Genomic DNA, 27098 nt, shown 5'->3' with positions numbered 1-27098 from the left:
TAGGGGTGAACAGAGAGCACAGCTCTAAGATGAGCTGTCCTAGAGACCCAGAGGCAGAAAAGGCCTATGTGGAAGGAGCAGGGTTTTTAGGAGGTAGGCCCAATAAGGATGAGGCCCATCTGTGGTAGACCCAACTAGGGTCTAGGCAAGGCAGATTCATGCTCATCAGAATCCACTATGGGCCTTGACAAAAATCTAGAAACCTGGATGTTCTGTTTCACAGTCTAAGGGGCAATTGTAGTATAAAAAAGTTGTAGCAAGAGTGGAATGTGATCGCCATGCTGGAGGAACTCAGGAGAGAAGAACTGCCTAGCTCTGGACACAGAGTTGGCCTTGATTCCAGTGCTTGCCCTAGAGTGCAACCTTCAGTTCGTAGAGGTCTGGAGAAGGGCTTGTTAGAGCCCAGGGGATCCGTTGTGCTGTTTAAGCATGGGGACTCCTGCCTGGCACAGATAGTAGAAGGGGGTTTGGCATGCTCGAGGCAGAGTAACTCTGCTAATCTCAGGCCTGTCAGCTGGGAGATGCCACCCCTGGCACATCTGGGCATCTTCTTCCTCTACTCTTCTCTCCCTCTTAGCCCATCTGGATCTCCAGTTCCTTCCCCACCCTCACTGGCATCTGTGAGCCATTTCTTTGATGGAGCTTGGAGACATTTCTTTCCCCTATTTGTAACAATCTGCCATATCTCATAAACAATTCCCTGACAGAACCAGAGGAGGGAGGAAGGGAAGGGAAGGAGAGAAGTACTACATTAAAAAAAATAATTTACCATCTTTAAATGCAGAGTTTGGAGGCACTGTAATGAGCGAGATCCTTCAAAATGTTCACTCTTTGGCAGTTACTAATGAGGTCGTTAGGCAGAAAAACAGAGAGGGGTCTCCGCGTGCTGCTCTCCAGTTCTTAGCCCCATCTTGTTCTCTGTTCTTCCATCTTGCTCACGACCATGTTGGAAGTACACAATGTGTGTGTGGTCTTTTTTGTTGTTTGCGTCAGGGTTTCTCTGTGTAGCTCTGGCTGTCCTGGAGCTCACTCTGTAGACCAGGCTGGCCTGAAACTCACAGAGATCTGCCTGCCTCTGCCTCCCTGAGTGCTGGGATTAAAATCACACACTGCCACTGCTCAGCAATGTGTGTGGTCTTAAGGGCCATGCACCACCCTCAAAGGACTGACTCTGAAAAGCACCGAGAATTATTTATACTTTCTTCCCAATGCACTGTTTGCCAAGCCCCTTGCACTATGCTGGGCACTGCCTCTGAGTTATACAAGTTGTTCTGCACATTGGCTTCTCGTTCTGTTAGAAAAGGGCACCATTTCTTACATGCATGAAAGTGCTGTATGGGTGAGCATCGGAAAGACCAAGACAACAAACCAGACATGGCTGTCACTCTGAGACCTCAGAAGAAAGCAAAGGAGACAGGCAAGAGGGAACAGGAGTTAGCTCTGCCAAGCATCACAGATTGGAGTTCTTGGCTCTAGTCTGTCTCCACCATGGCGAAATATGGGGTTTGGGTGTTGGGCTGGGACAGCCCCAGGCAGGAAATAGCTCTTATGATCTCTCTTTAGCTCCCTCCTGATAGGCAAAGCCCCACCTGTGGGGGGTTGTGCAGCCCTCAGTTCCTAGGGGTATTATATCTGTCATCTGCCTGTCCCTAGGGACCTTTATTCCAGGCTATTCTAGAGGCTCCCCTGAGCCCTAGGTGCTGTTTCCCGTGTGGAATTTTACCCAAAGACTCATGGACAAGAGCTCAAAATGAAGTGGGCATTCTTCCTGTTAAAGGCATTGAAGCCTGAGAGGCAGTTAGCTTAGCTGGTCTGGGTCAAATGAGACATGAGCCCAGGGGCTTTTTCCCTGCCACCTAGGGTAATCTAGTTCATTTCAAACACAGTGGCTGGATCCTCCCTGTGTGTGGACATCTATCTCCCTGGGCCAGCCTGCTCCTCGTGTCAATCATCACTGGCCTCAGTAACCTAGGGTTGCACCTATTGCTGGCCCATACTTAACTCTTCTCCTGGGATCTCCTTGGCACCAACAAAGTCCAGAGGCAAAATAAGCCTTTTGCCAGTCCAGTTTCCCTGAGGGTCCTGGTAAAGATTCCATTCAAGTTGCTTCTCTTCTTCTGGCTCCTCAATTTCTCTGGGAGGTATCTTTCTCCAAGCTCTACTGGCAGACCCCAGGGAAGCGATTTACTTTGCTCTCTATTGCTGTGATAATGACTGTGATAAAAAAAGCAATGTGGGATGGAAAGGGTTTATTTAGCTAAGTCTCATGGGCCACAGTCTGTTAAGGGGAGCCAAGGCAGGAACCTAGGGCAGGAATTGAAGCAGAAGCCATAGAGTACTGCTGTTTATTGGCTTCCTCCCCATGGCTTGATCAACCTACTTTCTTATGCAACTGAGGACCACTTTCCAAAGGGTGGCACTGCCCTCTATGAGCTGGGTCCTCCTCCATCGACCATTAATCAAGAAAATGCCCTACGGACTTGCCTGAAGGCCTCTGATGGAGGTTCTTCTTCCCAAATGATTCTAGCTTGTGTCATGCTAACAAAATCTCCCCAGCACAGTGACAGAGTGTCAGGGTGAGTCCTCCCAGAGCTCTTCTTCCACTCACATGGGATCTTCTATAAGCTGTTTTTTCAATCACTGCTCCTACATTCTCCTGAGGATCTGTAAACAAAAGGCCCCCAACCTGAGCACCCTTGGGTCCTCAGTCCCTCTCCAGGGCCAGGGTCCTCATGTCTCCCCACCAAGGTCCTCATGGTCTGGCATCTCTCCCCAGCCTTCACAAGCTTCTGCATGAACTGATCTCAGCCCCATCCCAGGCCAGCTTCACTATGCACTTCTCAGCTAGAATGGATGACTCAGTACCTACTTAGGGTTTGGGTACAGAACAGAGAACTCCAACAAGATCCAGCTCTCCAGGTGCCTGTCTCCGCTGCCCTGCTTTGGGGCCAGCCTATGGTGACCAGAGAGGGCAGGCAGCAAAGGCACACTGGTATCCCTTTGGACATGGTGGGGGCAGGGGCTAGCTTGGGTGGACTTCATTGACCTCTGATTTCTTGTCTTCCTGCAGCACAGAGCCCCACCGCAGCGGACCCCCTGCAGCAGGCCTACGCTGGAGTGCAGCAGTATGCAGGACGTTAGTATCCGTGCAGCCTCTTGGCTCTCTCATCAGCTGTACCCACCTCTTCACATACCGTCCCTTCCCTCTCCAGCCCTGCATGAGGTGGGGGAGGGAGCAGTGGGGGCTCTAGATGGAAGGAGGGTTGGTGGAGCTGGCAGAAATGCTCTCTTCCATCATTCCCAGTCTGTCTTTCACCTCAGATTCTCTCCATGGTGCCCTCACATAGGGGTGGAGGGAGGGCCAGAACTCCTGAGTTGGTGAGCCAGAGGAAAGTTTTACCCCTGATAGGCAGTGACACATTTGATTTCCTGTCCCTGTGGCACTGACTGCCAGGGCCAATGTACCTGGTGATCCCATGCTACATAGCTATGTTGGTTGCTGCTCTGTGCGGTTCGGTCTCTGACCCAGGAAGCAGAGACCAGGGTGTGAGAGGAGGAGGGACTGTGGAGGGGAAGCAGCTTCTCCTATCCAGGCAAGTAAGATGGAGCCCAGAGGAGAGGCAGCAAAATGGACAGGCAAGCAGGAAGAGGCGGCCTGAGGCCAGCAGGTCGGGTGTCATAGAACCCATCCAAGCTGCCAGCCAAACCTCTCCCTTTGTCCCACCACTTGGCCACATACCCTTGCCATCCCCTACCCAGCCTGTGCCCACTGCCTGGCCTGGCTAAGGCACTTCTTCGCTGGCTTTGGAGATCTAGTGGTGTCCCCCTGTGGGTGATAGGGCTACCTCACAAGATGGGACCTCAGGGGAAGCTGTCCTTGCTCAGCTGGAGTCAAGAAGAGGTTTTGTTGTTGGGCCCTTCCCAGCTCTAACCTCAGGCTCTACAGCTGTGGGTGCCAGGCTGGGCTGCCAAGAGAGACATCCCTTCTGCCTTCCCTCTGACCAAAGCTTTCCCAACCAAACACAGGGACCAGCAGGCATACTCCTGGGGAACAAAATCCATACTTCATCGGGAAGCTCCTTACTTCCCGCCAGGTATCAGCTGAGCAGAAGTAGGTCAGCTGATTGTCCACTGTTCCAGGTTAGACCTGCCTGTCCCTGGACACACACACACAAACACACACACACACACACACACACACACACACACACACACACACACACACACGGGGGGGGAGGAAGGAAGGGAGAGAGAAAGAGAGAGGGGGGGATCTCTGATTTTCATGCTGACACTTCCCCTCCATAGGTATCCCAAACTGAGCGCTTCTTTCTCTGAACGGCCTGAGCTGCTGTACACCCCATGGCTGGGGGCTCTGGCTAACTGACTCTGAAATCTCTCTCTTTCTTCTGGCCTCCTGCCCTGTCTGTGTCTCTCTGCACCCTGTTGCCATCTCTTGACTTTCTCTCCGGCTCCCCAGCAGCTGCCTACCCTGCTGCCTATGGTCAGATAAGCCAGGCCTTTCCTCAGCCACCGCCAATGATTCCCCAGCAACAGAGAGAAGGTGAGTCCCAGCCCCCCCCCTCTTTCCCCGTTCCCTGAAGAGGCTGCTTACCTGCACCTCTGGTCCCCCAGGCCTCTGACAGGACCTTGGTTAGATGTGTACATGGAGGTGGGTGGGAGAGCTGCTGGGCTAGGAGAAGAGGTACTCTCCTATTCATACAAGGAGGTGTGCATCTTATGAGAAGCTCTCGAATCAAAGTAGCCTGGCCCAGGGGAAGCTGACAGGACACCATGCCCCTGGATCTAGCAAGCCATGCCCAAGGCACCTTCCCTACTCCCCACTGTCATTTACCAGTGGTCTGACACAGCTCACATGCAAATACGTTGGTCTTTAAAAACCAACCCTTGGGAACGGGGGAGATTATTTTCCTTCTGCAGCAAGCCCTTTCGGTCACTCTTACACAAGGCCTAGCAGAAGTTAAGAATGTATTTGCTGGTGGAGGCCCTGTCCCTGCTCCTGGGAGTTCTCAGCTTTACTGAGAACACATAGGTCCGTCCGCTGTGGTGATCTTCTGGGGTCCATCTGCTGTGTCCCCAAGGAGGGAAAGCGGAGCTGAGAAGCGAGGCTCCGGCAATGGGGCAGCCTTTGCTGCACGGGGCCCTGAGAAGGAGATGGTGGCTAGCCTGAGGTGGTCAGGGAAGTGAGGTGCTTCAGGAGGTAGAGTCCCCCTGCCTTCCCTGAGGGGTAAGACTTGACCAGTGTGGAGGGCAGGGAAAAATAAACATTCGTGACTGAAGGGCCAGGCATAGGAGGCTGATTTATCCTGTCCAGGATACATGCTCCGGTGATCAGGAGAGAAAGGTAGCGTTCCCAGACAGGCTCCACGCATGGGTAGAATGAGGTGTACGATGGTGTCGGTGCAGGTCTGGTGGAGAAGGATGCCCTAGGGGTGTGCAGGGGTCAGAGTGTGGGTAGAGCAGGACAAGCAAGACCAGAGCCTTGGCAGAGATTTCATGATGGCGCTCATCAGTTTCCCTCCCAGTACCCAGAGAGCCACAGAAGCAGGAGATAGGAAACTATATAAACAACCATCCCAGAGGCCCTGCCACAGAAAGCTGAGCTTGAGAATCAGGAACACCAACAAGACCCCATCTTCTTCACCCCCTGGTAAAAGTGACCTGTAATAAGGCTACCAAGTCTGTCCCCAAAGTCCACATGGCAGGTTCTAGTGGTTTCCGAATGTCAGGCATGTTGCCCTTGAAGCAGACTGCACTGGTGATCTGGGGTTTAGGTTACTCCCAGAGGACTTTGAGTACATACTGATCCAAATCCCTTTGGTGAGAGAGCCCTGAGCAGATGCTAGCCCCTAAATGGTTGCAAGTATGGATTTCAAACTACATCCCTCTGGGTCTGACTCCCAGACTGACCATCTCCTGTTTAGATGATTCCACACAAGTCCCTCCACTCCAACACTTACACAGTCAGAACAGAGGACTATTCCTTAGAGAGATCTGTGTATTGCACTCACTTAGGTCTGCTCTCCTGTACCCCGTGCAGCAAATGTCTACACACAGCCCTTCTCCACCCAGTTACCACCTCCTCCAAAGCCTCAAAGGGCATGTCCCCATGCATCAGACAGCTCCTGAGGACCACATCATCACATTTACCCATACCCAGGACCCCAGAAGTCTGTGGGCCCTTCCCATTCCTTACCCCATGTCCTGTAATGGCTGAGTACCAGCTAGGGCCCTATCAGTGAGCTGGTCAAGAGGAGCAGTCCCTCAAGGCCTGTTTTACCCAAAGAGCCCTCCCTGGGGTTGTGGCCTTGGGGCCTACCTTCCTGCAGCCCGAACCTTGCTCCATTAGGTCAGAGCCACAGGAATGGACCAGGAGTTCCAGTGTTGCTAATCTAGACCTAGAGCAGAGAGAGAGAGCTGTGCCCAATGGCTCAACTTTTGTTACTTGCTTACCTCTCTCTTTAGTCATATCACTTCATCACTCTGTCTTAAAGACTTATGAATCCCTAAACTTTGTTATGTGTTTCCATGCGCACGCGCGCACGCGCGCGCGCACACACACACACACACACACACACACACACGCTGCAGCTTAGTGCCATCCTAAGCCAGCATATGACAGCCCTCACTACTGCCCTTAAACTCAGGTCCCCTTCTGCTTCCTGCCCCTTTGCCCCCATTTCCGACTCTATGCTACCCTGTGCTTCTAGCTCTGACCTTCTTCTCATACCTTTTCCAACTCTGAAAACTTAGCCATACCCTGCTCCCTGTACTAGGCCCTGTGTGATAGCCCTCACCATCCTTTCCTTGGAGCAGAAATGGTCCGTGGACCCATCCCTTTCTCCCAGCCATGATGTACAGGCTTCTTAGGGAAGCAGAAGGCAGGCAGGACAAGGGCATGAGTGCAGAAACTAACAGCAGCTGTGGATGCCGCATACGTGGTTGGGGTTATGGCATATTATGGTTATGGGGTTAGGAGCAGGTTGTGGGTTTGGAAGGAGGAGGACTCTAGCACATAGAAGTGGAGAGGTGGATGCTGTAGGTAAGGGACACCAGGAACAAAAGATGCTACCAAGCATGGGGTGAGCCTGGGGCCCAGGAGATAGGAAGAAAGGTGGGTCAGAAGCAGACAAAGCCAGGTCCCACAGGTTGTATGAAGTGTGGATGGGAAAGGCCAAATTCCTTCAGCTCCATTGCAGCTAGTCTCTTACAATAGGACTATTGCTGAATATCAGAGTATGATGATAGGAGGACTCTCCTGCCAGCTCATAGTCTTTGAGATGAGCCTGACAACTAACAGATCCCTGAACCTATCCCCAGGCCACATGCTGTACAGACGGCACAAGGACCTCTGGGATGACTGTGGCTGCAGCGGAGGGCTGTGTGTAGTCAGGGATGGTCACTTTCTGACTCCGAGACCTGAATGTCACCATTGCTCTGGGTTGGACTGAGTTCTGTAGATGAAGCAATGCAAAAAGAGTTGGGAGGCAGGATCACTGTTAAATCTGGAGACAATAGCGGCTCCTAACATCCCAGGAGGGCATTCATCCACACCTTGCAGACGGAATTGAGCTAATGTCCTATCTCTGAAGGCTCGTAGAGGAGTCCTCAAATTTCAAATGAGGACCAAGGCAGTTGTCAGCATGGGGTAGAGTACAGCCGTCAAGGAAGCCTTGAAGAATGTGAATGAGAACAGGAGGGGAGGCGTGTGGTGGGCCACCGGGAGACAGGGATGAGAGAGAGCAAATGGCCCTGTCACCGTGAGTGACCCTATTGTTGGAAAGAAAACTTCCCAGATGTGGAGAAAAAGCTCAGCCCAGTATGGACTTGGCCACCAGGAGGGAAAGGTCAGAAGAAATCCCAGAGAGATGGAGTTGGGAGAGAGGATCTAGAGGAGTTCTGGAGGAGTATGACTTAGATTGGTCCTCAGGGGGTGATTTCTGCCCCGAAGGGGCTCCTACCTTGCTGGGGACCATCAAGAGGTAGATTCAGCTGGCATGCACTAGCAAGAACATGGCATGGTTGGAGCCAACGGGGTGATGGGAAGGCCACCAAAGTCTGGGGGGTGAAAAGGAAGCACATCCACTGCTGGTTCCGAGTGTGCCATCCACTGGCAGAGGCTCTGGGGGGAGGGGCTGCCAGGGACAGGAGAGGTCAGCGGCTTAGCAGGTGGCTTTGGTGGGCAAGGAAATCTCCAGGCTCTGGGCCAGTAGTGGAGAGGTAATCAGAAGGAGGGAGGAAGACAGTGGGAAGGCAAAGGAGCATCCAGAGTTAGTCATTTGTCCCCCAGACTCCGTACTCCTTCCTCAGCACCTCATTTCCAGGGACACAGCTGATCAGGCCTCGGCGTATGCACCCCCCGTTTTCTCATTGACTCTGCCTGCCCTTCCAGCCCCAGAGCGATTGACCCTTTCCTGAAAGACCACCCAGGCACAGGCGGGTTCAGTGACTTGCTCCCAAGGCCAAGTAGAGATTGGAGCTCGGGCTCGGGGCTCGGGGCTCGGTACACTCTCCCATTTTGGGGAGTTGCTCCTGGATCTTGAAAGAGCCCCCCCCCCCCCCCTGCACTGCCTAGCTCGCTCACGTGCTCACCTTTCCTCTGTCTCTCTCTTCCCCCACCCTGGCGTCCCTGCTCCCCGCCCACCCCCTCCCTTCCCCCACCCTGCCGTCCCTGCTCCCCGCCCACCCCCTCCCTTCCCCCACCCTGCCGTCCCTCCTCCCCGCCCACCCCCTCCCTTCCCCCACCCTGCCGTCCCTCCTCCCGTCACTGCAGGGCCCGAGGGCTGCAACCTGCTCATCTACCATCTGCCCCAGGAGTTTGGGGACGCTGAGCTGATGCAGATGTTCCTCCCTTTCGGTAATGTCATCTCCTCGAAAGTGTTTGTGGATCGGGCGACTAACCAAAGTAAATGCTTTGGTGGGTAAAGATAACAAACCATTCAGCTTCACCTAGGATGGGGGCTGCTCCCACCGACTCCTCCTGCTCCTTCGCACTGGCCCAGGTGCTCCTGGGCCCAGCCTCCACCTCCCAGTCCTTTTCTTCTGTTCTGCTCTTCCTCTGGCTTCTCGGCTTTCCCTACCCACACTCACTTGGCTCCCACCTACCTCCCGGTCCAAGAAATCCCTTTCTAGCCCCAAAGCCCAGTTACAGCCACCAAGAAAGGGAAGGGGGTCACTGTGGGTGGGGGTGGGAGTATACCATGTAGAGCCAGGCTCATCTTCCCAACAACCTCTCGTGCTCAGAGAGTTCAGTTTGAGCCCTAGGGTGAATGATCCAGGGGGCAGGCAGCCCAAGGAGGCCCTACCTACCTGCCCCTTAGCCCTCTCTCTCCATCTCTCTGTCCATCCACCTTTCCTCTGCCTGCCCCGTTCCTTGCTCCTCTCCTGCCATGCAGTGACCCCATCCTTACACTCACTTCAGGCCACCAGAGTGGGCATTGTTGAGGAGCCAGGAGGAGACTGCCCTCAGGAAGTCTAAGTTCTGAGCGCACTAGAAGCCACAGTGACTTAGCAGCAGTGAGCTATGCCCAGCACTAAGCAATGAAGCAATAAGGAAAGCAGGAGGAGGCTAGAATGAGCACCTGGCTGGAATGAAAGGGGCAAAGGACAGGAAATGAGGCTTTGAGGGATGAGAGGGCTCACAGTACTAGAGAGGGAGGTCTGCACCAGACTTCTGCCTTTCTATGAGGAGTCTTTGGCTGGCCATATTTTGTTTGTTCTATAAACTTGGCACCTTTATCCAGAAAAGGCCAGATCACATGAGATCCTCTCTCATGCTTACACATCTTTCAATTCCTTCTTGATCCATCTCTCTCCTTTTCATTTACCCCCATCAGAGCATCCTTCTATGGCAATTATCTACTCATGAGTCCCCAAGGAATACGAGTATAGAACCCACAGAGTGCCATACACAGAGCCGGAGCTGAGTCTGCCAACCCTTCACGCTGACCCTCAGGTTCTGAGTGTATGAGGAGTGGGAGCCTGTGATGGCCAGGAAACTTAGGGATAGGCGGGGCAGGGGAGAGAGCACAGAGTGGAGAGGCACTAGAAAGCATTAAGTAGTGAAGAGTTTCCAGTATGGAATCACAAAAAAACTTGGGATTCAGGGTGTGTCCCCCTAGAGAGTCAAGATCTTGGCCCTGCCCTCTGGCAGCTGGCACAGGAAACTCCTGTGATTTTTCTCCAAGCACAGAGAGTTGCCCCAGCGTCTCATTTCTCCTTGGCTACGAAAAACAAAGAGAAAAACTTTATAGCTGTGCCTCTCCCTGCCTGGCTGGCATGTCTCTTTATGAATTAAGATGATGTACACAAAACCGAACTGGAAGTCAGTTCCCTTTGTGCTTTCCTTTACAAGTGTCATTTACGCCACAAACACCACGTGAAGAACACCACTAGGAGCCTCCAGCCACATCACATCTGCCTTATTGTCTGCCCCTCTGGATGCAACCCAATTTTCAAGTCATTTCCCCAGTGCCTATCCCCCAAAATACTGCCTAGTCCCTTAGACCACGTGTGCTCTCCAGGACCAAGATTTCTTTTCTTTTCTTTTTTTTTTTTTTTTGTGGAGGGGGGCCCTGTCTGTACACCTCTACTCAATTTCTTCTCTTCTCCGACTTCTGTCTAGCCCTCTGCTCCCCCTTAAGCCACTTGGGTCCCTTGGCTTACTCCTATGGAAGAGTCTCCTGCCCTTCTCTGGAGACCTGCCAGACCTCCAGTGATTGCTCATGGGCAAGCCATTGAATGCTCAGTGCCCTTGTTTATGAAGTAGGGATGCAGCAGCTATCCCTAAAGGAGCCTGTAAGGGTCTATGAGATGGCCAAGACAGAGACTTGGCTAGAACAGACCTTCTGTAAGGGCCACAGTCCCTTTTCTTATGAAAAGTGTATGGCTGTGATCGTGGTCCTGTGCTAACATGCACCCCTCAGAGGCTGCATAACCTGTCAGCAGAGCTTCCAAGACTCCATGAGGAAATGATAGATAGCACAGATGCCCCGGCTTGGAAGGAATACATCCTACCTCTGAGGCTTTTCAGTGTTTGGGAGGCAGGAACTTCTTGAGGGTAGGGTAGGAGGTTCTCTGGCAAAGGAAAGCAGTAAACATGGGGTGTAGTCCTCAGAGCCCAGTCTTCTTGCAGATGCACTAATGGCTAGTTATTTGATGAAACTCAATGGGGAGGGCCTGTTCCCCTGAGCTCAGAAACACTTCCAGATTCTTGGCTCCCAGAAAGCACTTGCCTTTCCAGCAAGCTGGGCTGCTGCTTTTCTGCAAATGTCCACCAAGTGGTCATCCCTCCTTTAGGCTTCACCCCAGACAGCTCTGAGGTCCTCCTTCTTCTCTCAGCTTTGCCCTTCTTTCTCCACAAAGAGCCACCAAACCTGAGTGTCCCACTAGAGTGGGTGCCAGAGGTGCCCATGTCGGAGTGGAGAATGAGTGCAGTCGGGTAGGGGCAGAGGCTTGGCTTTGCTCTCCTTCCTTAGTTAGTTTGGGGGACAGCAGTGAAAACAGACTTACACTCACACTTCAGAAAGCCACTCTAGTCTGCTGAGCACCTGACTTTAGTCATCAGACACGCAGGTCAGTGGAGCGAGATGGCTGGAGGGGATGCAGGACTGGAGGCTAACGGCCACCTGATCTGGTGTACATGTTGGTGCTGGTTTTGTTGCTCTGAGCCTGACTTTATCACTTATGCATACACACGTGCACAAGTGAGACACATACCACCCTTTCCTTCATCTTTCATGATACATGGCTGCATGAGTAAATTGAGCAAGGCAAAGAGGAAAAGAGAAGAGCCGGATGTAGACAGTGTCTGGGAGAGAGTGAGAAGGGAAAATCAGTGGGCAGGAAGGTGAGAAAGAAAAGGTCAAGAGAGCAAGGGTTATCTTAAGTTATCTTAGGATGAAGTCAGGGCAGGCCCAAGGCACACAGCAAATATCCAGGAAAGCAGCCATACTTTGCATGCTTTCTGGCCACACAATGCTTTTTTAAAAAAGCCTGTCTCATAGCCATCTGGAGACAATCATGTTATGTGTATAACCTGGCCATCTCAGCCAAGCTGGGCTTCATGTGTTTCATAGGATCTATGTCCGTTTTTACAGAAGATAACCCTCTGGAACAGAATTAAACAAAGCTCTGGAGGGTTTTCTGGAGTATTTGTGGCATACTTTCACTTAATGCCCCTCATTCTGGTCCCTAGCAGCTTGGCCCAGTGGACCACAGAAAGCCCTTTCTTACAGGCCAGATAGGGAACTGAGTACAAGGTGTCTGTCTATATGAGGAAATGCGTTCAGAGGCGACTTCCAGACCTAAGCCACAGTCTGGTCTATCTGCGGGTGTTGGTCACAAGTGAAACACAGGGCAGAACAGTAGTGGAAGGCGCTCCTCATCCCTAGGAAAGGCTGGTGCAGGACAAGTCACACGGTGTGTGCTTAGCCAGCGAGCTTCCCACAGCGGTGAGGGCTGCGCACAGCCCCAGGGGTGAAGCAGGGTTGGGGGGGGGTGACCGGGCGGTGGAGTGGCTTCCCCGACGTTCCTCCCTCCCGGCCCTCGCACTCCTCTCTCTCCCCAGGCCGGCACCCCGTGCCCTCCCGCTGCCAGGCCCCCTCCTGTCAGGGAGGACAGTGTGCAATAAGCTCCTCCGCCCGCAGGTGTGTCCGCCCTCTCCCGCGGGAGGAGAGGGCCGAGGTGGCGGGCCGGCCGGGGTGGGGGGCGGGCGGGCGCCGCCGGCGTCACCGGGAGCCGAGGAGCAGCTGAGCCCGGGCCGGGGCGCCAGGCCGGGAGGGGCCTGCGGGCGGAGGGGCGGGGCTGAGGCCGGGCCGGGCCGGGGGCGGAGCCTCGAGCCCCGCCCCTCCCCTCCCCTCCTGCCCGCAGCGGCCCCGGGCGGCCCCGTGGAAACCCAGGCCCTGGTCCCTCGTGTCTCGCCAGGCTTCGTGAGCTTCGACAACCCGGCCAGCGCGCAGACCGCCATCCAGGCCATGAACGGCTTCCAGATAGGCATGAAGAGGCTCAAGGTGCAGCTGAAGCGGCCCAAAGACGCCAATCGCCCGTACTGAGCGCCGGCGGGAGCGTCCCCCGGGGGAGACCAGGACTCGCACAGGTAACCAGGGGTGGCAGGGCCTAGGGACGGGAGGTTTGGATGGACCCGTCGCCTCCTCGGGCCTTCCTGCGCCCCGCCCTCACCTGTGCCTTGGACCCGATGCGCCTTGATCAACCTGCACCTGGCTCAAGGCCTACATCATAGGCATAGGACTGAGGTCGTCCTGGCAGAATCCCCTCTGCTTTCCAGTCACGAGGGCCAGAAGCAAGGAACCTCTGAGAAGGTGAGCAGAGCCTTGGGCCTGCGCCTTCAGGCTCCCATTGTGGTCCTGTTAGACAGGGACCCTAGATGGGCAGATAGCAAGCTCAGGCCCTACAGTGAGAAAGACCCTCGGGTTGAGCCTTCTCCCAGACTTCCTGGCTCTTGCATGCCCAGGTTTGCTGGCAGCTTGCTCCTTGACTACTCGACCCTGTAGCTGCCCTAGCTCAGCCACGACAGGAGGGTCAGGGATTTTTCAAAGGAACTTTAGCAGGAAACACAGCAAGAGGATACACACAGCTGAGGACCGGAGGGTACAATGTTGGGAGAGGGAACCCTGCCTGGCAGCTAGAGGCAGTTAGCTATTCCTTTTTGGGTTAAGTGTTCTCCTGGGCAGAGCAGATTACTGGGAAAGGAATGGAGGGAATGCTCCAGGCTATCAAGTCCACCTCTATCAGTTCCCTTGATGCTACCCACCCCAGTAATCCCCAGCTTAGTCACAGACCAGAGATGAAGGCCACATTTGGCCTCTTCTGGCTCAGGTTGTTCCACCCACCCCTTTCCCCTTTTGATCAGCAGCACTGTGCCTCAGGCACTGTGTTGGGTACATGGGGAAGTTGGAGATAGATTGCCTAGTATTGGTAGGTATGGGAATGGTAGCGGAACTGAAGTAATGTGGTCAGAATTGTCAGGCCAGCCTGAGTTGATATTGGAGCCGATGAGAAAGTGATGGAAGGAGCATCTGGGGACGAGTGGTCTTCCTCAGGGGTGAGGTCAGGGGCAGCATGTCTAAGGAGCAGGCAGGGGCTGGGGTTGTTGCAGGGAGGGCTGAGAGGTGGGAGAGACCCTGCAGGCCACTGTGTGGACTTGGCCCTCCTCTGAAGTGGGAAGGAAGGGATGTTGGGGAGTTGTTCAGGGGAGCTGGGGTAGCCTGCTGCTATGTTGATGCTAGGCTGTAAGGGCTGCAGCTAAGATCAGCTGTATGGACCTTAGTCCAGGGCAGGGCAGGCAGTGTGGATGCTTAGATATAATTTGAAGGTAGAGCCAAAGATGCTATTCTTGACACATTAGAAGGTGTGGAAGGGGGAGAGGACCCTGGGGAGACACTCACAATTCTTCCCTAGTGATAGAAGAATGGAGTCTGTAAGAAAGACTAGGCATGTGAGAGTTAAAACGTTTAAGTGGAGGTTCAGGGTCAGGAGTGTGGGAGGGAGTCTCCAGATTCCCAGTCTCTCCTATCATTTCATGCTTCCCTGCAGGGGTACAGGCACCAGCAGAAGACCCTTCTGCACCAGCTGTAGCAGGGGATCTTTTCTCTCTGGGTGAATGTTAGCCAACACTCTGTCAGCCTAAGAGAGCAAAGCTGAGTCTGGTCTCCTCACTCCCAGCCCTGCCAATTTCTGCCTTACATGTACATGAGGCATGTTGGTTCACAGAGTCTGAGCACCATTTTGTGCTGGGCATTAGACCTGGGGCTGAAGATAGAGAGATGAGTGGGTTGCATCACAGAGTAATGCACACACAGGCACAAGATGCAGCCAGCAGATGGGTGTGCTCCCAGACAGGAATGACTCAGTCACGAAGCTCTTTCTGGACAGAGAACACTCTTCCTGAAATAAGGAGAGTACTCCAAGGTGCATGCCAGGCTTCTGTTTCCTCCCTAATGAAGCCATGATTTTGAAATTGATCAGAGATTTGCAGAAGCCTGTGGGTATTTTTGCTAGCAGCTTCTGTCCTACCCTTATGGCCTAAGCAAGGCTAGAACCTCTAAGTCAGAAATCCCTAGAGGAAGTGTGCTGTGTGAGACATGAAGGAAGAAGTGGACCACAGGGTGGATAGATCCAGCTGGCACTCAGACTTGGGAGTTCTTCCACCAGTAAATACAAAGGCCATGAAGATGACCACCACAGACTTTCATATGCCAGGCATGACAGGTAACAGTTGGTAACATGGTACTACCAGCTGTGACTCCCAACAGGTGGGAAGTACCAGAATTCCTACTCCACAAGTGAGCACAGAGGGATTAAGTGACTTGCCTTCAGCCAGTGAGCAATGGAGCCAAAATTTGAAGCCAGGAGAATGGCAAACTAGGGCCCTCATCACAGCTCTGCTACCCACAGCACCTTGAACTTCAGAAAGCACGCTATATGGTTTTTTGGAAGCAGCCATTGCCTCCTCCCTAGGATACATGGTCTTAAACTGTGACAGGACATAACTCCTATGATCAAGTTGCCTTTTTGTTTTCATTCAGAGAGTATTTAGTGACTTTGCAACCAAGAGTATGGAAGCTGGAGGAGGAGGTTCTCAGGGAAGGTGGAGCTAGTCAGGGCAGTTGAGGGAACAGCACACACAGAGGCAAGTCAAAGAATGTACTGACATAGGTCAGTGGAAGGTGTTTATAAATGGTGAGGTGTAAGCTGGAGCTATTCATCGTTAGGACAAGGAAGCCTGAGTTAGTTGAGGCTTGAGGGAGCAGGTAAAGCTGGGAGCAGCTAGGTGGTGAGGAGGTGACTCGGGCTAGGTGGTCACTCCGTAGTAGTAAGATAAGATGTGCAAGCAGGCTTGGTGGTCCAAGGCCAAGTCAGAGCCTGTGAGACATGTCTGGGGAAGAGAGATTCAAGCAAGGTAGCTGGGCAACATGGCTAGGTTTGGTTCCACAAACTGAGGCCCCAATAGGGTGGGGTCGAGGTTGGGGACAGCAGGGCTCTCCTCCCTTGCTATTTGGGCCTGGTGTGTGCCCGACCTGTGCAAGGCTGGACTATAGCTTGATGTCTGGGTCATCTATGGCTAGAGTCAAGATATTTTAGATGGTGTATCTGAATTGGTCCTGCCTGGACCAATTCACCAACTTGGTGAACCAGAACATTCCAGACTTGATCTCAGCTTGCCTATGCTGGTCAGGACCCAATTACCACCTCCAGGGTTGTGCTCTGTGAGGTACCCCTCCTTGGGGGATGGATACATGAGAGAATGTACTGTGTGTCTGTGGCTTTGTGTAGGAGAGATGAGGGTTGTATAAGAGAGTTCCCTGATGGAGTTTTGAGAAGAGCAGCTGTATACATTCAGGTCTGAGTCCACATGCGAAGGACAGTGTCTGGCACCAGGGGACAGCTGGACTGAAGCTAGGGAGAAAGGAAGAGCAGACTCTTAGGGAGTTCAGGCTCTAGAGCCAGTGTGTCTTCTCACTGCAGTTTTCAGAGCTGACACCCGATGGCAATGCACGCCTTAGTTCTTAGGCCAGAAGGACCCTCTAACCAGACAGCCCAGCAGAGAGGGCTTCTGTGAGGGGTTGGAAATGCAGAAGAGGGTGGCAATCAGGATGTAGTGGGCACGTGAAAGCAAGGTCTGATGCTAGAAAAGCAAAGAACCCAGCGTGACTTGACAGCCAGGGTGGCTGGGGAGTGCCTCTAGGAAGGTTGAGCTGGAGGCCATGCGTGGGCCCAGCTGCTTGGCAAATGTAGTTTATCTACAGCAACATTGGGAGAGTCTTGGCTTCCCTTCCACTTTTAAGGAAACCAAGACAGAGATTGGAAGTGTACTGCACAGGGGCTGGTGGGTGGAAGACCCTGGAGACAAACTGAGAATGTGCAGGTCTTGGCACAGGGCCTGCGTGCTACAGAGAAACAGGGAGCAGGGAGCAAGCTCACAGCTAACCTCAGGAGGGGAGTTGGAGCAGGAACCCTAGATACAGGGTATCCCAGAAGTGAGCAACGTGATGATGCCCACAGAGAAAAGCAGTTTTTCTTAACCCGGGGGTTCCAGCTAGGGAGATCGGACAGCCTGGAAAGCTGCTGGTGATAGTGTGGAGGAGGCAAGGGGCAGAAGAAGGGAGGAAGGGTCCACAGAGCCAAGGGACGAGCAACAAGGGGCAAGGGCAGCACACTGCCTCCTGCAGCCCCACGCTGCAGCTCTCTACAGGCCCCTTTCTCAGGCCAGAGCTGCAGGCCTCTCTGAGGCCCTCACAGCACAGGAGCAACCTTGGCTTGGGCAGCTGGTGAGCAAGTCAGAGTAGGAGGTGATCACGCAAGAACGGGCAGTGCTCAGGATGTTACAGGACACCAGGGATTTTGATATAATTTACTCTATACCTCTAAACCAGAGACGTTGGTTTGCCAGAGCAGAGAAAGAAGTGTGAGCTGAGCGTAGAGGTGGAGCAGGGACACCCTTTCCGAGGGTGGGGATCCTCAGGTGGGAGGGTGCTGCCTAGGTGGACTACACTGTGGCGGCAGAGTGCCTCAGGAGACTCAGCTGTCCCAGGTGCACAGCCCATCAGGGCACACTGGCTCCCCTGCAGGCCCTCGGGTGAGGAGAGCTGGACCTGTGGGGGAGAAAGAACCGAAGGTGTTAACAGAGCTTGCTCCCCGACACCTGCTTGCTGGCTACGGTGGTGTGAGGGGCTGATTTTTTTTTTCTGGCCCCCTCACCAAACTGCCTGTACCCCTTCCTCTTCCCGACGCATGATGGGTGCCCTGAGGGGCCCCGTGTGAGGTTCTGCTCCTGCTCACAGTGTGCCATGTGTCTGCATAAGTAGCCGTCTGTGTATACGTGTGTGTTGATGTGCTCACCTTGTCCGTCTGCTGGCTTCTTCCATCCTCTGAGTTCCCTTCGGTTCCCCTATGATTTGAATGCTGTTTTCTCATCCAAGCTTTTAGACTGATGCTGTGGTCTGGTGCTGTATAAATATTTTTTTTCCCTTTTCCTTTTGTTTTAACTTCTTCCCCCCCCTTCTTTACCCTCAGCCCTCTCCCTGCCCCTCCCCCTCTCTAATCCTGCTCACCCTACCCCTGCCCTCTCCCCACACTCTCTTGTACCCCCTTCTCTCTCTCTCTCTCTCCATATATAAATATATATATATAAATCTTTTCTTCTTTTGTCATTCGACCAAATTCCAACAACCCAACCAGGGCCAGTCAAATCCACCACAGTCTCGCGCTGAGCTAGGATTAAAGTTCACGTAATGACATGAAAGTGGAGAAAAGTCCCCCATCCGTAAGTTCACATCAACTCGAAGTTCACAGTGTGACATGATGGCGTCATGTAACAAGGCCAAGAATCGGTTGCATGACACTTGCCGTCAAGTTTCGTGGAGGTGCTGTGATTGGAGCGTTTTTTTTCCTTGGATGTCGTACCCGTGGATGATTGGCCAGTCATGATCACACGTGCATTTTCTTAACCCTTGTGCTGCCACGGTCTCTTTTGTTGTGCTCTTTTTCGTTTTTCGTTCTCGGTGCTTGCAGTGGTTTTATTTTCTGTTGTTTGGTTTTTCTTGTTCAGCGTTTTTTTTTTTTTTTAAATGCTTCTCTAGATGTCACATAGAGAAAGAAAAAAAAAAAAACCAAAACGAAAGAACAAAACAAAACAAAAAAATTAGTAAAACTAAAAGACAAATTCCTCAATTATCAAACATGGGATCGTTTAACTGTATAAACCATTCTTTTTTTTTCTTAAAAATAAGGAAAACATCTTAAAATATTTCTGCGTGGTTGATTTACTTGCACTTTGAAAATATTGTGATTTTATTTTTTTCTAGAAATTTGGGGGCCTTTTTCAATTGACACTTTCCTAGGTTTGGTCTTTTTCGAGCTAGTCTATTTTAAATCTCACCTTAAAAGGAAATATGAAAACCAAAACCAAAATATCTATAGTAACAAAATAATAAAGAAAAAAAAATTCTAAGCCAAAAAGCTAGAGTCCAAAACCAGAGTCTCTGAGAGAGAGCCTGGTAAAAATTGTAAGGTTTGTATTGTAGCCAGTGCTGCTAAATTGAATGTGGGGAGGGAGGGGTGGTGGGGGTCATGGGAGGGCATTTTTGGTTGGTCTGGAAGAAACAGTAGCAACAAAAGCAAAATGCATCTTTTTATTTACAACTGAAAAAGGGTCCTTGACAAGTGTTTTTTAATTTTATTATTATTTTCTTTGGTGTTGTAATTGTTTAGACTGCTGTGTACGGTTTGCTGTTTGTTGAATCAACAGTGTGAAAACCTGCCAGCATGGATTGATACACGCATGACGTTGTCCCCTCCAGTGGGGGCTTTGCAGTTATAATTTTCTTGATGTAACCAGTCACCCCCATGTATAAGTGGAAGCTGCTTGCTAGAATGGAGATGAGTCTCATTTGTTAATTCACAATGATTAAGCATTCGCCTTCTGGTTCTAGTCAGATCATGATTTTTTTTTTTTCTTCAAAAGCAAAACAAAACAAAAAAACCACCATTGGAAACAGAATCCAAGAACTGTTTCAGCTAATTTGTTTAAGTTTGATAATTAAATCTATTTTGACCTTTTTTTAGGTTCTCCTATCCAATCCCCGGAAGTTCTGACTTTCCTCTAAATTCCCTGGCATGTATGAGAAAGTATTGTGTATGTGCATATGTGTGTGCACAGATGCATTCACACACACATATCCATGTATATACACATATGTGCAGGTGAATATATTCTACACATATATCCAGATATACATATATATACACGCAGCCTCGCAAATAGTTACTGACCTTGGGGAAGGAGTCGTTGGTTAGAAACTGGGCAAGGATTTGGCAAAATCTGAGAAGCAGCTAGATCTGTCTTCCTTGTTTTCCTCAAGCTGGGGGGATTGGCTTGGCCTGCCACATTTCTGCTGTCTTGTTTGCTAGGCTTCTGTATACATATGGTATCTGGGCTAGGTCCCTTGGGACAAGTTTAATTACAAATTTATATCCCACAGTCCCAAATTCTTCCCTTAGATCTAGCAGTCCCTTAATCCAGAACCCTTCTTAAGGAAGCCAAATCAAGAATTCTCTTCCAACTCTAAGCCCCAGCTATAACCATCATCACTAGACTGCCCAGTGGTGTCTCAGTCTGAATACAGAAGAATGAATTTCTTTTGGCTGTATCATGATCATGACTAATTCTCATACTGGTCTCTCTTCCTTCCCACCCACCATCCCCCAGAAATCCCATCTTCCCCAAAGGCAGGATCCTATTGGTGTTTGGATGCATTCTGTGTTTTCACACTTGGCTTAATCAGCCCTGATTTTCTTCATTTTAGGGCAGGATGCTGAACGGGCTACATTAAAAACAAACCTCTTTCTCTCTCTATTTATAAATGAGAACTGTTGGATGACACCTTTGACATATCAGCCAATACCAATCAAGCTGAAGACTCCAGACACTCTGTGTGACTGTAACATTTCTTCAAGGAAAGTATATCGTCTATGGAGTGCAGAGGGCACGTGTTTGGGGAAAAATATACATGACATAAAGATGACGACGACGAAGAAAAATGAGATAAAACAAACAAACAAAACCCCGCAACTTTAAAACAAAATAACGTGAGCCCAGATGGGGAAGCTGAAGGGCTGGGCACTAGGAGGAGACACTGCAGCTGCCGACCGATCCTGGGGCTTTTCCAGCCCGCGGGCGCCTGAAGCAGGCAGGGGCAAGCGTGCAGCGGGGCCTGGTCCCCAGCAGGCGGCTGGGAGGCCGCCACTGAGCATCTCTGTCATTCCTTTAGCTATTTAGGGACCAAAGGACCAAACTTTTTATTGCAGATGTGTAGCTCTGTCAATTAGAGGTGGAATGGAGACCAAACTCCTTCCTGCCTCCTTGGCTGTTCTTGAAACAGCTTAGAGCGATTCTATGAAAAAAATGTAATAAAAAATAATAAAAAAAACAAAAAAAAAATAAAAAATGAACAAAAAAAAACAGGAAAAAATATTGCTTCAACGCTTTTAAAACAGCAAGATACTAGTTCTTTGATACTTCGAGAGGCGCTTTGATTACCCCCATTGAAGTCTCTGAAACTTTCCTATGGTTTTCTGTATTATATGTCCGGATGGAGCTGTTAAGATAAACATACTGGTGGATATTTGGGGAAAGCAACAAAGATATTAAATCATTAACCATGAAGAGTGAGAACACAAGGGGAACCAGGGGACTTCGAAGGCAAGGTAATTGTTGTGAAAAGTCTGTAAATGCTTCTAACTCTTCCCCCTCTTAAAATCATAATAGTTGTACAGAATTTTAAAAGGAAAAGTTTAAAATACCTATATCATAGAAGAAAAAAAATTAGAGGAAAGCAAAAAAATAAAAAATAAAAAAAAGGAAAAAAAAAACCTTATAGAAGTTAGCGTTATGCTAAAATCCCAGATGTTGTAGGACTGTACTTCTGTAGAGTTTAGACTGAGCATCGATCCCGTCTCCCCGCGAGTGCTGTCGGACTGGGTCCCTAAGGGCCAGGCCGGACTGTCCAGACCTGCGGGCTCCAGCCGGAAGCGCCCCTCCGCAAGGAAGCGTCTCTCCGGAAGCGTCCTGCCGCCTCTCGCTTCGCCCGCCCGCCCGGGAGCCGCGCGCACGCGTGCGCGCTCTCTCCGCCCTCCTCACCTCTGCTTCACACGCCTTCTGTGCTTGTTCGGAGACTTTCCAGGTCAGGGAGAACTGGGAACTTTTCATCTTCAGACAACTAGACAACACACACACACACAAAACCTTAAACAAGAGAGAGAAAAACAAACAATCTTTGAAGAATTTCTGAAACTGTTTACAAGGAATTTTGAAAAACAGGGATGTTTAAATGATGCCGGCTCTGTTTTTCTGTAAATAAATTTGCATATTTTGTAGGACTTTTAATTGTAATGATAGAGAAAAACAAGGAAAACTATTTAATGAAAGCACGATATTTATCTTTGGTAAATGACTTCAGAGCAGTTAAAGACATTGCTTAAAAAAACTCAGAATCAGAAAAAACACTGAATTATTTAAGAACACATATATTTTAAAGTATAACATATTTATTATAATTTATTTGCACCCTTGGGAAGACTTGCTGTGCATTCTGCCTCAAGAGCTTCTCATTGATGTCCATCTGGAGGCCAGAGGGGTCTCGGAACTACCATTTTTTTTTTCCTTTAGGACGACGAAATTCTGGTTGCTCTCAGGCCTCCTCCCTTTTCTTTCTGTCTGTTATGTTGTTGTTTTACTTCATTTAGTTTTCTTTTTCTTTCTCTTGACTCCTCCTTTTAGGATGTCCAGATGTTGTAAAAAAAAAAAAAAATCAGCTGCAGTTCAGTACAACTGCTCTTTTCACACTGACTCCCGAAAACTCCTTGTAACCTTCTGTAACTATTGGATGACGCTTTCTCCAGCTTAGCCCTAAATAAAGCACAGTTTAAAAAAAAAAAAACAACAACAACTCAAAAGAGTTCTTACTGCTGTGTGCCTCTCAGGTTCTTTCCAGTGGTGTTTCAAGGTGCCAAAGGTCTGTCCAGGACCTTTCTTTTCCTGGGATCTGCCATACAGGTCCTCACTGTGACCCCAGCAGTGTGCGGGAACAATAAAAGGCAGGCCTGTTCATCCGAAGAAAACTTCAACTGTTATATTTGAGAAAGTCTCCATTGCAAATCCATGGTTTGGGCTTCCTGGGGGAGAACTGGTCACAGTGCCTAGACATAAACATTACAGTCCCCATTTCCCCTTGACCAATGGAAAGCGGACCTATCTGACCTGAGGATGGACTTAGAGTTGGGCAAGGTGATGTTATGTCTCCAGTGAGGGGAGGGACACAATCCCAACTTTGCCACGGAGCCTTTTGATCTTGGCCCTGCACCTGCAAGGACAGTTTGCCTGGATGGAGAAAACAGGAGTGTGGATGCTGCCCTTGGAGTCCATGTCCTGGGGAGAGTGTATAGGGAGATGAGCTGGAGTTCCACTCTGGGAAGCCTCTTTTGAGTGTTGTCTGCCCACACTTAGACATGACATAGAATGTCTTAGATGCCTTGGGAGCAGGTAAGTAATGTCCTAAATGGGAAAGGACAAGAAACAGGGTTTCCTGGAGACCAGGAGTGGGACCCCTGAGTGAGAGCTTGGACAGAGGAACGCCAGCCACGTTTTTCTCAGGCCCTTCACGAAATGTACTTTCTCAGTGCTCTTTCCCCTTTCTCGCCTAGTTCTCAGCATTCAACCCTGAACTCTGGTCTAGGGATGGACAGAATCCAAGAGTTCATCACAATTCATAGTTGTAGCGAAGTTGTATAGTTCAAGTTCTGCAGGAGGGAAATCGAGCCTTGGGGAGCAGGAGGCCATCCATCATTCTGGAGTGTGGGACATTGCTTCCCTCCTGCTTGGCTTCTCCAAAGAGGGGTGGCAAGGGCAGTGATAAGATGAGCTGCAGAGAACTCTCAGGCACCCATGGACCACCCCTTTTCCCACATCTCCTACTGGTGCCAAGCCCCCGTCCCATGTGTCTCATTCAGGTCCTGGAAGTGTCACCTAAAGACCTCCATGTGTCAGCAAACATGGACAGGGCTTTAAAGCTGTGACTCTACTGCGGGATGGTTCTATGAGAGAGAGTAGACTACTATCCCTAAATTAATTCCCAGGTCTTCCCAACAGGATCCGAGCTCAAGAGAAAGCCAGCTCTGCCCATCCCAGGAAGTCAGACTTCTTGGAAGAGTTCCCTTCCAGTAGCTGCATGTCTGAGATTGTAATACCCCTGTGAGGGGTAGAACGGTATTTTCTAAAACATTCTCTGGGCAATGAGAGAGGGTTTATAGGTTTTGAGGCTTGAACTATGTTAAACTATGGTTTCTGTAGGATATTAAGAACCGAAATACATCATACCAGCTAGAGAAAGCCAACTTCAGCTACCGGTCATTCTCAGGCCCGAGGGCACTTACCACACCATCTACTCCTTTGTATTCATCACCGAATGTCACTCTTGTGTCTTGGACAATAGCCTGCCATAGAGATGCTCTGGTTTAGGGCTGTGGGGACCCTTGGAGTTGCCACCAGAGACAGATTGGCTGAGATGCTTGTCAGCCATTTCTGTCTCTACAACACATGGCTGAATAGAGAGATACCATCACCAGAGCATCATGAATGTACCAGTTGTATAAAATAAACCCTGAATGGCAAGACTGCACACCAAGCAACTACTGTGTGTTCAGCATATTGAGCACAAAATGCAATCTATTAACCTCTGAGGCAAGGTACAGAGCCCTTGAAAGCTTACTGAATGTTATGTTCCATGAGATTACAGGGAGCTATGGGCCCCATGGCTCACACATCCTTCCTAGCAAAACACTTTTGATCTGCATAGTCAAGATAGCCCAAGTCAAGTTGACACCAATTTCTCTTTTATGTCCTCTAGCTTATACCCCTCCACTACTGATACCCACCCCCCTGCAGTGCAGGATGTCACTTTATAAAGCTTCTACTTGCAAGAGACAATCTGTTCATGACTATAAACCTTTTATTTAGAGCATAACCCCAAGCAAGGTTGGCTGCATCATGCAGCCTGTGTGCCCACCCCCTAGTTGCCTCACCTATCAGTTTATGAGTCACTTTGACACAGGTGGCAGATACAAGGAACTTCATCACTACATACTTCACTTCTCCCCTAAACATTGCTTACACTGCACCGAGGTCTAACAGCAAGGGGAAGATGACCAATATGGTCTCTCTGTGGCCATCCTGTAGGGTGGTGCTGTCTTCAAGTATGACCCTGGATCTATCCCCAGCACCTTTTCAGTGACTGGGCATGCCCAACAAGGTCTTGCAAAGTTCTTCCAGCTCTTCCACTACCCCTTTTGAAGTCCAAGTCTTTTCCACATTCCCCTTCTCAATGCTGCCAATATGAAAATAACATTGAGACCTTTCATTGACTTCTTTCCTGTCTCCTTTCAGCTGTTCTAAAGAGTTGGCTTTGTCCCATTCTTCCTTATCCCTTCCACACTCAGAGCACTGGTAGAACGGGACACAGACATGCCAGAGCCTCTCTGCTGCACTGTCTCCATCTCCCAGTGAGTGCTATTAGTGTCTGGGGAGCTTGGCAACTCCTCTACAGATCCTTCTAGTATAGGCTGGTAGGGCTGGTGTGTGAATCAGGCTGAATCAAGAATCTACCTGCCTGCTTGCTTGCCTGCCTGCCCGGTAAAGTGGATAAAGGGATATGTGAGCATTGAGCTCAGGGACCCAGCTCAGCTTAGCCCAAGGCAACAGCGTCAGACTTGACCGCGAATGCCATTTGGCCATTTCCCAAAATAGAATCTCTCTTCAAACACAAATTATTAGCTGCCACTGATGTATCACCTTCAATAGACTATTAACTTCTGGCAGTTAGATTTGTCATCACTGTTGAGTCACTCTGCCTGCAAGGACAAATTATAGATCACTGGGGCTTGTTCCAAAGAGGTAGACGTTCTGAAAATGTCTTTGAAGTAGTGCGAATGGCACATGTGGAGTAAGTTGCATAGCCAAAACACCCCTCCCACTGGGGTTCTGGGCTTCAGTTCTTTGCTTTAAACTCCCATCCATCACCATAAACCACCTTCTCTCCTCCCTTCAAATTCTTGCCACTCGGGCTCCTGCCTCTGGTCTCCAACACTCCCAGCTGCTCCAGGCCTAGCTAGCTAGCTCCTGCTTCCCCAGACCCCTCTTTAACCCCAGATCCTTTCTCCTGGTAGCCTTTCTATGAATCCCTTCAGGTAATTCTGCTTGACCTCACTTCTGCAGATAGTGATGGTGATCCAACCAGGAGTTGCACTATTAAGAGAAGGTGGAGAGGCCAGTGTCTGAGAGCTGAGAGTGTGAAGGTTTGTGCTGTGACTCATCAGGATCCCACTCCCAGTTCCCTCCAGCGCCTTCTGTGTCACTTTGAAAAGCTGGTCAATGTTTGTGAGCCTTGATTTCTTTAAATGGGGATAATACCACCCCTAAAGTACTGAGAAGTGGACACACACACACACACACACACACACACACACACACACACAATCTTTGACTGAATACATGCTCAGAATGAATGTAGTTTGGGCTACAGTCCTCTCCTCCCCTTCCCTTAATTATATTCCACTGACTGCTGGCATCCCACCCAGAGCTTAAAATTGACACCATGCCACTTACGTTAGTTTTCGGAAAGCTCAGCCAGCCCACACCACCCTGGGATAATCTTTATCATGCTGGGTGCATATACATCTGGCTGCTGTTACTCTCATGCAGGGTCCCCAGTTAGCTGACACTTGACACACCTGCATCCTCTGCTCTTTCCTTACTCCATGAGCATCCCTGAGGCTGCTGTGACTGCTTCTACCTGTTGCTGCCTTCCTCCTGCTTCAGATGGCCTCAAGGTGCAAGCTAATTTGATGGGGACAGGGCGCAATGGAGCCTTCAAGCCTGACTCTGGCTCCTTCTGCCCTCCACTGAGGAAGCCAGCACCACTCGTTTTTCCACTTTATATGGACCTTTAGTGAGTTAGATGCCTGGTGGGTTGATGGTAGTACCTCAGCTCACTCCCCTCCTCCCACAGTCTCACCAAGTAGTTCAGGCTGGCCCTGAACTTACCTGAACCTCCCGGGATTACAGGCATATGTTGTCACACCATGTCTTGTTTCTAGAGAGGATAGACAGAACTAGGCAGTGATTTGCCTTAGCAGTGGTACAATCAGGGATTTGAATGAGACTTCACTCTCTGAGGCATGGGTGTAACTATCATTTGTGGGGTGCTTGCCCTGTGCTAGATGTGGTGGTGGTGGTGGTGAGAGCTATTTATCTAGATTCTCATCTATTCTCCACAATAATGCTACAACTATTGTCACTATCCTTGAGAAAAAAGTGTGGCTAAAAAAGGTAAGTCCCTTTAAAAGGTTGCCTGGAGCTGAAGGGCTGTTGTGACGTCCCTTGTCTCCCTCTGGCTGTCAGTCTTTCCTGATAGCAGATTCTTTGCACCCTATACCCTTGCACGTGTCTCCCTTTCCTCCCTTCTCACTACCTATTTCCTGCAGGTCTCCAGTTTGCTTATAAAACGGCT

The 27098-nt window shown here is 50.4% G+C and overlaps 1 protein-coding gene across 26 annotated transcripts in view; it reads left to right on the top strand.

Moving 5' to 3' along the window:
• Celf4 (CUGBP Elav-like family member 4) overlaps positions 1-22448 on the top strand; it is a 285725-nt gene extending 263277 nt beyond the window's left edge. For 7 of the 26 annotated variants that reach the window (XM_059246315.1, XM_059246313.1, XM_059246323.1 and 4 more), the window contains exons 9-14: positions 3071-3136; positions 4481-4561; positions 8792-8875; positions 12587-12665; positions 12943-13114; positions 20343-22448. In XM_059246315.1, the coding sequence (XP_059102298.1) occupies positions 3071-3136; positions 4481-4561; positions 8792-8875; positions 12587-12665; positions 12943-13114; positions 20343-20369 (509 nt within the window). In that variant the 3' untranslated portion in view covers positions 20370-22448. Of the gene's footprint in view, positions 1-3070; positions 3137-4477; positions 4562-8791; positions 8936-12586; positions 12666-12942; positions 13115-18216; positions 18535-20342 lie in introns of those variants that run through there. The other 19 variants (XM_059246325.1, XM_059246324.1, XM_059246327.1 and 16 more) reach the window with 6 other exon arrangements.
• Positions 22449-27098: the final 4650 nt, after the last annotated feature.

Source organism: Peromyscus eremicus, chromosome 19, assembly GCF_949786415.1.
Source record: "Peromyscus eremicus chromosome 19, PerEre_H2_v1, whole genome shotgun sequence".
Taxonomy (NCBI): domain Eukaryota; kingdom Metazoa; phylum Chordata; class Mammalia; order Rodentia; family Cricetidae; genus Peromyscus; species Peromyscus eremicus.
The sequence above is the reverse complement of the archived record's forward strand: the minus strand, read 5'-3'. Positions and strand labels throughout refer to the sequence as shown.